The 13,082-nt window shown below is 39.9% G+C and overlaps 1 protein-coding gene across 1 annotated transcript in view; it reads left to right on the top strand.

Moving 5' to 3' along the window:
* Positions 1 to 13,082, top strand: part of tmtc1 (transmembrane O-mannosyltransferase targeting cadherins 1) — a 148,674-nt gene that overhangs the window by 30,640 nt on the left and 104,952 nt on the right. The window contains exons 4-5 of the mRNA XM_067582174.1: positions 4,284 to 4,357; positions 5,907 to 6,083. Coding sequence (XP_067438275.1) covers positions 4,284 to 4,357; positions 5,907 to 6,083 — 251 coding nt within the window. The remainder of the gene's footprint in view (positions 1 to 4,283; positions 4,358 to 5,906; positions 6,084 to 13,082) is intronic.

Genomic DNA, 13,082 nt, shown 5'->3' with positions numbered 1-13,082 from the left:
TATTATATCCAACTTCCAGTCACTTGGGAGGATTCATCAACAAACCACAAAACAAACTGTAGTACTAGGATTTCACTGCTTTTTCTCGTTCTTTACTCTTTATTCAACTTCTCAAATATATCCATAGAGGTTTGAACCGGAATCTGATCTGAAATATGAGAGTGGACAACGCAAAAACACATGGAAAAACCTTTAGTTATCAGACTTCAGCGTTCTAAGCTATGTGTCCGTTTAAAACATTTGGAGGGACCATTGTGCTGTTAAGTTTTACTATTAAGATAATTAGCTGAGCTTTTTAATGTTAGCATTGATTTCCATTTGATGCCACTGTTTCTTCATATAATTTCAAAACCTGCTGAGTCATCCACAGGTCCTGCTCAGTGCTGTGCTTGTCCCACATTATAGAAAGGGAAGGCATTCTAGTTAGCATTAGCTGTTTCTCTTTTTCATAGTTTTAGTTATGGTGATAGAAAATCTCTTGGCTGTCAAAACTCACAGTAACGACTAGTCCTGAATCCACAGCACTCCGTATGTGATGTACAGAGTCACGAAATAATGTAGGGAGCGCTGAGAGCACACATGTGACTCAGCAACAGCTAACAATGTTAACCACCTAGCTTGTTTACTGCCTGTGCAGTCATTTTGAAGTGATATAACAAACTACTTCTAGTATCTGCCCACACAGATATTGCACATTGTTAGTTGGTAACAAAATGTAGGGGGTAAATGAAGGGGGCTTTGTCATAGTAGAAAAATACATGAAAGTTTCATGTCTTCTTCCTTTTCTTTTTTGGTAATTATGATTTCGACAAAATAAGTACAAACACCAAGGATATGTATAATCATTTCTTAGCAAAAATGAATTTTAATTTCAGCTCAGCTTTAAAGCAACAGGTGAATCTTAAACATTTTCACAGTTCTGACTTGAATGAAAATAGGGTGCTAGCTTATTCTCCCCTCGTATGATCTTTCCTGTGGAGCTTAAATAGAACCTTGAATAAAACAACGAAAGCATGGCATTCGATTACAGACTTTGGCATTGAATACCTTGGCATTGAGGGCTTTTGAGCTTTCTGGTCAGGCCTAATTTTCTCTCTCCTGTTCTTTTGTTTCCCACTCACTCCCTGCATCTTTGTGCCTGTGTGTGTGTGTGTGGGGGGGGGCTGATGAGATTCTATGGTGTTCAAGTTCCTTCACTCTTTCTTTAATGACATATCACATTAAAAAACATGAAAGTCCATCCTCCTCCTCCTCCCTCTCTCCTCTCTCTCTGTTCCTCCTCCCTTCACTGGCCTCCATCCTCATTCCCCTCCCAGCCTGCTCTTTATCAGTGTATGTTGGACATGTTTACTGCTCCTCTGCCAGGCTACGGATGACTGCCGCTGACTGCCGCTCCGCCACACACAGAAACCGCTGGCTAAAACTGTGGCTGATGCTGTAGATCAGCTTTATGGAGATCCGCCACCGAATTTAAGAAGATATACGACACATACTGTCTATTACTCCCCAGACAGGAAGCTAACAGTTTGTCCACTTTTGCCAAAAGTCTGCAATACATCCTGAAATGCTCCAGCTGTTAAGGTGGCTGGAAGAACAGACAAACATAGCAGACAGCCAGAATTGAGCAGCATTTGGCTGGCTGGATATAAATTCTCTGATTATTCCTGTGTTTCACGCCTGTCCAGTCAGTGTTTACAGCAGGCAGTTTCAGCCAGGCAGCTGAACTGGTCAGAAACACTTTATAAGTATGCTGGTACTTCCCATAAATCATGTCCTAGTGTGCTATAGGCTAATGGAAATAAATGAATGTGATACATCTACAACACATGTTTTGAGTATAAGGGCTGTTGCTGTCACTTTTTTGTAAATTTCCCTAAAGATTTTGTCATAAGTGGAAAAATGTACTGCACTGCTTAAACAACTAAACCACTAACCCAAATCCTAGCAAAATGGTTTTGAAATGTCCTGTAGTGTTTGTCCCTGAGAGAGCAGCTGGTCTTTTTAAAGAGTAGCTTAACACCAGCGTGAAAAGACATGTTCCGCTGCACTCTCTCACCTTTGTTGCATGTGTAGCCAAACTCTACAGTGATGTCACAGGGTCCTGGAGTACACTTCTACATCACTGCAGCACGGTGACACAAAAAAAACCACATTTTCAGAGGTTAAGTTACTCTGAATCTGCTGTTTCAGTCGAGTTACGTTTCTGACGATGCTGGTTCCACAGTTTACATTTGTTAGCAAAAGTAGAATCCAGCTGCGGCATGATTAGCATCAGTGTTATCCAAGACAACATGATGCCAGCGGCAGTCTGCCAGTCCACCACTTTGGTCCAGATGGATGGATTTCCATGAAATCTGCTACAGATACATTTGGTACTTAGAGGATGAATCCTAATATTTTTTTGTCATCCTTGAATGTACATCTAGCATCATTAGGTCATACTCTCAAAATTAATGACATCCCCTTTATTTTATACTAAAAAAAATGCTAACATGCTAACACACTAAGCCAAGATGGTGAACATGGTAGACATTATACCTGCTAAACATCAGCATGTTAGCATTGTCATTGTGAACATGTTGGCATGCTGATGTAAGCATTAAACTCTGCCTAGGTACATCCTCACAGAGCTGCTAGCATGGCTGTAGAACTGAAGGTATCTCTGATCTGTCTGTGATCAATGGTTAATATTTTCAGTTAAGTCAAAAATTGGACAAAATATCTGCAGTCCTTTAGAAATGTTTGAGCTCATTTTCAGGCACCTCTCTCCTCTTTCCTCTCATTTTTTTTCCTTGGTCTGTGTCAGACTTGATTAAAATAGAAGTAATATTGAGTTTTAAGGTTCATTCTTGCTCTTTCAAATCCACTTTTTAGATTTAGATTTCTTCTTTCAGCCACATCTCGTGGACTTGACCAGTAGATGGAGTTATTAGTCGTCATGGAGATGGTTCAGTTTTCATGACGTGACCTCAGCATGAGCGAAATAACTTTATATACATTAGTTGACCACTTGGCCATCGCCTATTTGGGGCGTCTTTGGGGCAGTGCCACCATATCTTAAGGGACATGTTCACAGTTTTTCAAAACAACAGTCAGGTGTCCATATGAACAGTGAAAGAGCTTTTCCTCATTGTAATCATTCCTCCTGTTCATACTGACTATTAAAAGACCACTTAAAATGTGCTTTCAGTGTAAGTGATGGAGGCCAAAACCCACAGTGTGTCCACACAGTCATTTAAAAGTTGATGTGAAGCTTATATGAGGCTTCAGCAGTCTGAGTTAGTCATGTCAATTGGATATCTGACACATTTACAGTCTTTTTAGCATCAAATTCCCTCTTTGTGTTTCCTCAGACAGTGTTTCCCTGTTGAGTTGCGGTGGAAGTATAGTAACAAAAAGAGGGACTTTGGCACCAAAAAGACTGTAACATTGAAAGATTTCTACTTGACTTGACTCATTTGGACGCTGAAGCTTCATATTAGTTTCAGATACTGTGGATTTTGTCCCCCATCACTTCCATTGTAAGTGCATTATGAAGGGATCTTCTAATTATCAGTATAAACAGGAGGAATGATTACAGCAAGAAAGTTAATTTGGACCCTGACTATTGTCTTAAAAATTGTGAACCTTTTCCTTCATTTCTACACTGAAACCACTCATACCACTAAAATCTTGCACGAGGCAGCTCAGGTTAAGTGCTCCTGCTATGTTAAAGACTGTTTTTGTTGCAGCCCTGACACATTCACCAGATGGGAGCAAATATATTTCAAAGGCTGTTGCAAAATGTTGCAATAATTGTTAAAAAAAACATTGTGGGAAATGTAAGAAGTCACTGTGATAAGTAGCTCCTGGCATGCTTTTCTTTGAATGTATTTTTGCAGGGGTTCTCTCTTCAGCAGATGCTATAGGAACGGTTAAAGCTTGATTACAATAATTTATTCCCAGTTTTTATTGTTAAGTGTACTCACCTTCAAAGAAAACGTCTCAAACAGCATACATGTGTGGGCAGCTATTACAGAGAAGCTATAAAACTTGTACTTGGCTGTCATAATGGGCACCTGTCCTAACCATAATCACAGTAGTTCTGCTCTCAGGTTTTGGTATGAACATGCATTCCTCAGAGCCAGATTCCACAGAGACAGTGATGTGCAGCAGGTCAAGTTGTGCATCTCACTGCAGCGTAGCAACATAATGGGCTCCACATGGATACCCAGCACCGTTTCCTTACCAGAGCTGTCCGACACATGAGTAATTTTTAAAATGTGTGTGTGTGTGTATTGCAGGTGTCCGGTATCGTGGGCAGGGCTGACGTCTTGGCCTGTCTGCTGTTCTTGCTGACGTTCCTCTCCTATATTAGGTAAGATGACTCTGTACCTCCCCCACACTTTGTACACCCATACACACGTGTAAAAGACATTACCTTGCCTGAGGGACTGATGAGGATGGGCTGACCGGGTAGACAAAATAACATCAACCTTTCATGAACAGGACATAAACTACTACAACAGATGGTCATATAAGGTTGTGTGCCAGTCAGCCACATTCATCAACCTCCTACAGTGTATGCTGTACATATTCACTGTGTCACTCTTTGTTAGTTATAACTTATGACTGCCTTTGCTGATGGAGTTTGTCAAATTAAGAGAGATTTTAAATTGTTTTTATGGCTACATTAAGCCATGCTATACTCACCACTGTGCTGCTTTGAGTTTCTCTTTTGTAGACAGAAATAGTGTTTTCAAACTAATTCCAGTCATTTCTTCTTTGCTGTACTCGTGATCAATGTCAAGCTAGTGTCAACACAGCTCAACACATTCCGTTGATTATTCACACTACCTAGAAAGTGAAAGATGCTAATTTTGAATGTGAAAATTCTAGTGGAAGTGTTGAGTTTCATTTGCAGTAGCTTAACAATGGGGGATAAAGGCAAAGTAGAACACTTGGCATGATTCTTGCTGTAGTATATTGAATTTATCAAGACAACTGGTTAACATGGAGAAAGTGTTAAATTTAAACTGGAGAAGAGGGGGATTTAGAAAAAAGACTGTCCTAAATAAAGGCCTAGTTATCTGCCACTGACTTAAATAAAGTGTCACAATTTGAGAATTTATGCTAATAGTCCTGTAGTAAAATAATGGATCCATGAGAAAATCACGTAGTGCTCCTTTAAATAATATTTAGTGTTCTGACTGATAACACTGCAGTTTGGTCTTAATCAATCATATTTAGTAGTGAAATTATTAGTGGATTAATTGCTTTATCAATCCACCAAAAATTAATTGACATTTAAAAATGGATTCATTGTTTAAATCGTTTATCAAATAAAATTGCCACAATTATCTGGTTCCAGCTTCTCAAATGTGAAGATTTAATGCTTTTGCTTTGCTTGCTTTATTACTTTGAAAATTGAGTATATTTGGATTTCAAGCTACTGATCAGATAAAATATGAAATCTGAAAATGTGCCTGTGGACTGCATTTTTACTAGACTACTGGCCAGATTAATAATTGCAGGTATAATCATGTGGCTTTGAAATCTCACATATCAAAGTGCTGTCACACCTCATTAATTACTGACAGATGCTGCTGATTGGCTTTCAGCCTAATATGACCTACCTTTGTAGCGGTGGTCGTATCTGTGATGAGGTTACTTATATTGCGCGAATGCTTATGTCACTTTATCTAATGCCTGAATATGAATATTTGAGTGTGACATTTCTCATTCGCAGCCAAGACATAGATTGTAATTAAGTTAATGAAGCAATTCATTTCACTTATTTCATCATCTTACAAAATGACTGTTATAGTAAATGAAGAATAAGAGTCTGGTGTCTGTGAAGCCAACCTGTTATCATCTGTCATTATGAAACACCTTTGTTTCACCTCCTCTCCTCTCGTTTCTGTTAGGAGCGTGGGTGTATGTGTCTCTGAGGATTCTCTGCCCTCCACGGTGTCGGTGTGGTCTCTGCTCGTCAGTCTGCTGCTGGGTACCTGCGCCATGCTGGTGAAGGAGACGGGCATCACCGTGTTCGGAGTGTGCGTGCTCTACGACGCCCTGGTGTTCTGCCGCAAGCCTCTCATTTAGTAAGCACACAGGCCTCTGCTTTGTTTATGCTGTGTTTGTTTTTTGCTTATCTTGATTTATGTGGCAACGGTCCGCCGAGCGTGCACACAGTTATTCAGCAATGCTTGAATTTATATTTACACAGCTAGACTCACACCTGGGAGCTGCCCACTGCAACCGTAGACAATTTGTTTTGGAGACAAAGATTGTGATTTTTGTGAAACTCTGTGCACAAATAACTGGGATAAGAGGGAATTTATATGCATATTTGTTCTTATAACCACATGGAAACCAACGTTACCCCTTTGATAGAACATTCATGCCACATTTTCAATCAGTCCTCAAACCTTCAAGTGGACTAGTTTAGAGTTTTGGATTGAGGTTCACGCCAAAACTGGCTTTATAATTATGTTGATTTGGTCCAATGGTACTATTTTGCTCATAAACCGGAGATGAAAAACAAACTGCATACTGTATGATCATCACAGTTTACTGGCCACAGAAACATCTCTGTCCAGGTAGCACAATTTCAAAAAGTGCTGTCCAATTCCTCATTTTACACCCTCTCTCACACTCAGTGTTTGCTCATTTGCTTGCTGGGGTTACAGTATGTCAGGAAAAGCTGTCATGCCTTCTTCAAATGTTTCTTTGCCAAAAGCAGATTAATGAGGACATGTTTGATGAGGCAGCCTTACAGACGCTGGACAACTCTTGAATACCACAGATTGCAGAGATGAAACAATGTCTCAGTATCAGAGGGGGGATGTTTCCTTCATGGATCCACTCTGAATGCAGTCAATTGACCGTCCTTCCTCTGTGTGTTTGTGCAGCTTTACGCTGATGCCATTATCCATGTCCCACTTTTTTTTTACAGTAGCACATTGTGCTGCTGCTGTTACTGTGCTGGTCCTGCTATGTGCTTTTAGAAGAAGCCTGCAGTGATAATGGAGGACTGCCATGGAGAGCAGTGAACTTCAGATAAAGCACACTCAATTTCTGCAGAGGCCAACTCTCTCCTGTCTGCTCCTCATCCTTCCTCAAGCACTCCTTCTTTTAATTTTAATGGACCATACCAGTGTTTTCTATGTTTTAGCTCATTAACTACAAATCACATACAATATATTTTACTTTACTACAGACCATTTTCCAAAGCACACCATCAGTTTTTAGATTGATTTCCTACTTTCCAGGCAGCCTTTGGTTTCAGGTCATTTCAGTGCACTGTGAAAATCAACCTGCATAGACCAGCACATATATAATCCATCACAGAGAACATCTAGTCAGTTTTTTGTGCTTCTTGTGAGTTCTACACTTCCACACGCTGGGATTTCCATACTCCATTCAGTTAAGGCATTCATAATAGGCAAAACAATTAAAAAACTTCAAGCAGTTTTAGCTTATTTGCTTCCTGTATGATGCTTTCAGTGTACCACAGGTATCAATTTGTGATTGTCAAATGGTGCAAAAATGTATATTTTCAGTGTAAGTGATGGGGGACAAAATCCACAATCCTTATTCTGTGAAAAACGGCTTCTTTAGCTTAGCAGACATTTAGACAAGGCTTGAGCAGATCAAATGAAGTATGAATCTTCCAAAGTTGCAGTCTTTTTATTCAAATTCAATTAGAATTTAAATGACTTCATTTGTGCCTCAAGGGGTAATTTGAGAAAAGCAAGTTTGCGAAGATAAATAAACAATTAATTCACACACATTTTAGTACAGAATTCTCTCCGTGCTTGCATGGACAGTGTGTTCTTGCTGAGTTGTGGTAGACAGATAGTAACAGAAAGAGAGAATTTTATACTAAAAAGACAGCTCCCATTCATTTTCTATGAGAAGCAGCAAACCCCTTGCAGGCAGAGTGATGGAATAGCTGGTGAAGAGAGACGTCTGGCAGTATAGAAAGAAAGAAAGTAGGGTTGGCGGTAGGGGGTTTTAAATCACAGTGTTAAGATGGTAGAGGCTCAGTGCTCGATGACTGTCAGCCATCGGCAATGGACGATGGCATTGCCCATCAGCCCAACCCTAAAAGAAAGAACAAATAAATGTAGTGACCCTGGATTGGGTGAAACATTGTGGCATGGTAGCCAGTCACTCCTGACATCCATTATAAATTTATTGTAACAAATATGATTTGCAGGTTATTATTTACTCCTAAAATAACAGTCCAATCAGATTCAGCACCAATTTTTTTTATCAATGTGAGTGGAAACAATGACAATAGTGGGCACAGCAGTAGGCTTGGGCGGTATCTATGTTTTCATACCTTCATACCTCCCTGACATTTCACTGGGATATATGGTATATGACAGTGTTTGTATTAAAAAAATTAAAAACTAACGTTAAAACTGAGCTGCTGGTGATAGAAGTCATTGTAGCATGCATGACACTGTCTAGCCTACAATGCTGTGTCTAATAGAGCTGCTGTGGTATTGATTTTTTCCTTAACGCGCAAATTAGCAAAGCCATTCAAACCATTGTGGTAACCGCCATAAAAAAAATGATTTTAACGTCAGATGAAAAGTAATTGGTTCCTAAATACTGTATTTGCCCCAATATAAGGTGACCCTGATTATAAGACGACCCCCCTTTTCCAACCCGTGTTTTTGGAAAAACACTTTTTAAATATAACATACATCATGGGTACATACTCTCACACTCTCCTGCCAGGCTCTTGGAAGCGGTCAAAAATTATTTTCTCCACCAGTCAGCATTTATAAGACTGCCCGTTTGTCTTTTTGAGCTCCTCATCATCTGTGACAGTGGTATTTGGCAGCTTGACATATTCCGTTTCTGCAGTAGAGACGCCAGAGGACGCTTCAAACTCATTTTCACTCATCATGAATTTATTTCCTCTGTGGCAGAAAAAACACGTTACACAAGCCTTTAGAAACTCCTGCAGGTTAAACCGGACTAACAAAACACTTTTAGTGCCGACTGACTCTAACACACTCACTATAAACAGACTTTAAGACACTCGCTAGCCTAGCAACATTAAGGCTACAAACAACCTATAATGCAACACTCCGTGTAGGAGTCAGTTTTACACCAGTACTTTCTCCATTCAAAAAGAATATCTGATGTTGTGAACATGTAATTGTCTAGAGGAGCATCTGTATTTTTGACAGCATTGTAAATCATACCTTCGGGATTTCTAAATACCCCAATATACCGAAATACCTTAAGTAACCCAAGTAAGTTAACCCAAGCCTACACAGCAGTAAACTGCATTTCAACTAACATCCCATTGAACAACACAGTCTCAAAAAATGATGTTATCAGGCAAATGTCGCCATACCTCTTGTCAACAAAATTCCAGTAAAAAATAAAGAAATTTCAGTTTGATTTATCTCTGACCTAACTTTTACTCCAGATCTTTGTGCAGCTTCACATGCTAAAAATAATAAATTGATTAAACCTAAAGGCAGGTAAATGTTCACCGTGATGGATTATGCTGTATATCTGCAGCAAGTTTCAAGTCCCTGCAAGCTGGTTTTCATAGAGTACTGACACTTTGGAAACCAATGGCTGCCTGGGAGGAAGAATAAAATGGATTAATCTAATTTAAAAAACGATGGTATGACATGGAAAATGGTCAGCAGTGATATACAGTGGAAAAAACTCCAGCGTGAGTCTTTAAAGCTGCACTGTTAAACAGAAAGAGCTCTCCACATTGATCCAGGATGTTTTAGTGTTAGCTATATCATTTTGTGTGTGTGTGTGTGTGTGTGTGTGTGTGTGTGTGTGTGCATGCACATTTTAGTTACCTTATTGGGACCTTTTCCGGCATAAACATCGACCTTGTTGGGACCAGTAGTCCTCATGGGGACCAAAGCTCGGTCCTCATGAGGCAAAATGTCATTCCTGAGGTCCTGGTTAAGGTTAGGGGTAAGGCATGAACTGGTTATGGTTAGGGTTAGGTTTGGGTTAGGCTGTCCACAATGAATGGAATTCAATGCAATGTCTTAGAGAGAGTACAGCTGCAATTTACAGCCAAAACTAAAAGCTGTCTTCTGGCTTTCTAAGAGTATCTGTGTGTTTGTCTCTGCGTGTTAAAGCGTGTGTGTGTTTCTCCACATTTGCATAAGTGTGAGTGTATGTCTTTATGTGTGATTGTGGACCATGCCAGAGCCAGGTCCAGATGTTTTTGGGGTCTCCCTGCTGTGTAAGCTGGCCTGGAATGTTCTGGAATTAGCCTGCTGCCACTGGGCTGGGCGAGCTGATAACACACTGAAACACTGTGTGCTGGGGGAGGGGAGTCGCATGTGTGTGTGTATGTGTGTGTATTGAGTTTAATCGGTATTAGAGGTTATTTTGGGCAAAGTACCCCAGGGTGTCTGTCACTTAGAAGTGTGGCTAACGTCCAGAGAGCTGCAGGGCTTTTCAGAATGTGTGTGTGTGACTATGCATCTTCCTGTATGCATCTTTGTCTTCATTCACTGGCATTTTGGCTTTTTCTTTTTTCTTTGAGTGCCATCATGTGACAGTATCTCTAAAAAGAGATACTGCCCTTTTTGGAGACAGTTAAAGCTAAATTTCGTCACCCCACAGGTGGTGGTCAAGCAGATGTGTCATCATGTCTCAACTACAACACACACAACAATAGCAATAACCAACATTTCACATCTGTGTGGACATCACTGAGGACTTTTTAAAAGATTTTTTTATAAACAATGACATCTGTCGTGCTGTAGCTTTTTCAATGACATACGTCCTTCCTGGTTTGTAAAATTCAGTGGAAAAGCAAGACAGAACCGACCACCTTTCCATACTTGACTGTTAGTCAGGACAAAACAAGATGTTTGAGGTTGCATCTTGGGCTTTGGGAAACAGTAATCAACATTTTCCACAATGTTCTGACATTTTATAGATCGAACAGCTAACCGAGAGAAAAATCATCATCATTAATCATTAATGAAAATAATCATTAGTTGTAGCACTGTAATATTTGACATGGGGCCCCACAACAAGACAGGACCTCAAGATGAGGAAATAATGTTGCACCCATGGTAATTTAGTGGCTCATATTCTCAAACTAATTTTCATATAATTAATTTACCGCAAAACAGCTGACACACAGTAAACATGGCCACGAGGTGATAAACATGAGCAGTCCGACAATCACACAGCTTCTAAATGAGTCTCCAGTGAGTCTAAACCACTTTATTTGGAGGTCAAATTGAAGGTGAGTGCACCCGACATGTTACTAATAATCACTGAACATGGACTACATGCCCACAACCACAGTGAGTACAGTAGTTGAAGCAGGAAGTGGATCTGTGAACTATTGATGGATGTGTACAACAGACAGTTTGGGTCACCATTTGAATATTCACCATCATTTTCTCTTCCAAATACATTTGGCTCACCCGGAGGTTTGTTTACAACCTGTCAAGATAACAGCAACTGTGAGATAAACCAGAATGATCCTTTAAATGATTTTATTATTGGGTCATTGAGCTTAAAACATGGTTCTGTTTCATAGTTTTGGATAAGTAGACATTTTTGAGACATTTCACCTAGCAATGATATCAGTTTGTGTGTGTGTCTGTGTTTTGTTAATGCAGTATTACTGATCCACTATGCTCCACATGTCCCCTCAGTCTGTGACCAGCATGGGTTTCGGCCCCTGGCGCCCGCCTCGTCTCTGCTCTCAGTCTTGTTTATGTCTTCCTCTAGATTAACGCCAGCCGCCATGATAACACTTAATACTCTAAAACTCATGCACACACACGCACACACGCGCACAGCAGTAAGCCTGTGTAATAGCAGTGGTAGTGGTGTAAAGCTCATAGAGGGCTGCAGCAGCATGATAATGTCAGTCTGGAGCAGGCAGCCAACATGTGTGGAGGGATACAGATGTCTCTCTGCAGGATTTAGACCTTTTGGTGTCTCTCTCTCTTTGACTGGGAGCTAAAGTCCTGGTAAACAAACTGTGTTGACTTTGTTCCTGCCTCCACCACAATTAAATGTGCAGTCAGGTGGGGAACGGCTTTACTGTCGCTACCTTTTAGCATTGGGCTTGTCTTTAGATCCTGGTTTCACTCAGCTGCAAGGTGGTCTGCTTCCTGAGAGACAACACACACACACACGCCTTTCAAAGCACTGGAATTTTTGTAGAGAGAGGGCAGGCAGCACACACACACATTTTCATCTTTTAAATACTACAAAGTGCTTTTATGAGTCTGGAAGAAGGTTGATGCAGTACATGTGGCAAAGCAGACATACAAACAATTTTGACATGTGTTGATGAATGGTGTAAAAAGTAAAAGCTTAAGTTGAGTTTACAGTTAAATATGAGTATCTTTCTTGATGACTGTATGTTATTTTTATATAGCACATCAATTTGCAGTAAGTACTGAGAAGAATGAGTTTTTCACTACATAGCAAACAGTATGAAATGTGTCTGTCCTGTTTATAATTGTGTCAAGAATAAAAGCTTCTGAGTTATAGGGTGATTAGTTACTTTAGAACTAGTTTAGTTACTAGTGTGATGGAAATCTGAAAATAAAAAGCTGACAATGACCAAGTTGTCTTTTTATCTTTTAATGAAAAACCTTGCAAGGGATCAGCATACAGTCACAACAGATTGTAATTGCAGACTGATGTCAGTTACAAAGTGTACATACCCTTTATAGACAAGGAGTGTGGGAAACATATCAGGATGTGAGTGGGATGCAGTGTTGGATGTCATCAAAGCTATCAACTAATTATAAAAAGGACTGTAGTATGTCCAAGATGAGGCTACTCCCTACTCTGATCCAGTGTCAAAGATAATGAACACAGATGGTTATATGCTCAAGGCTGTACCAAAAATACAATAACTGTTTTTGTGATGCAGAGGATACAAAGTGTGGTTTTTCCATTACACCAGATAACAATTACTAGTTGGCAGTTGATGGAGATATGTGGTAGATAGGCTGCTGACTTTAGCAACCAATAAGGTTGGTAATGAAATCTTTTATTGGGATTAGAGGTAAACGCATCTGAAATACTGGATTTATCACAGAAAAGTAGAC

Source organism: Thunnus thynnus, chromosome 23, assembly GCF_963924715.1.
Source record: "Thunnus thynnus chromosome 23, fThuThy2.1, whole genome shotgun sequence".
Taxonomy (NCBI): domain Eukaryota; kingdom Metazoa; phylum Chordata; class Actinopteri; order Scombriformes; family Scombridae; genus Thunnus; species Thunnus thynnus.
This window is presented reverse-complemented; position numbering and strand designations above follow the sequence as displayed.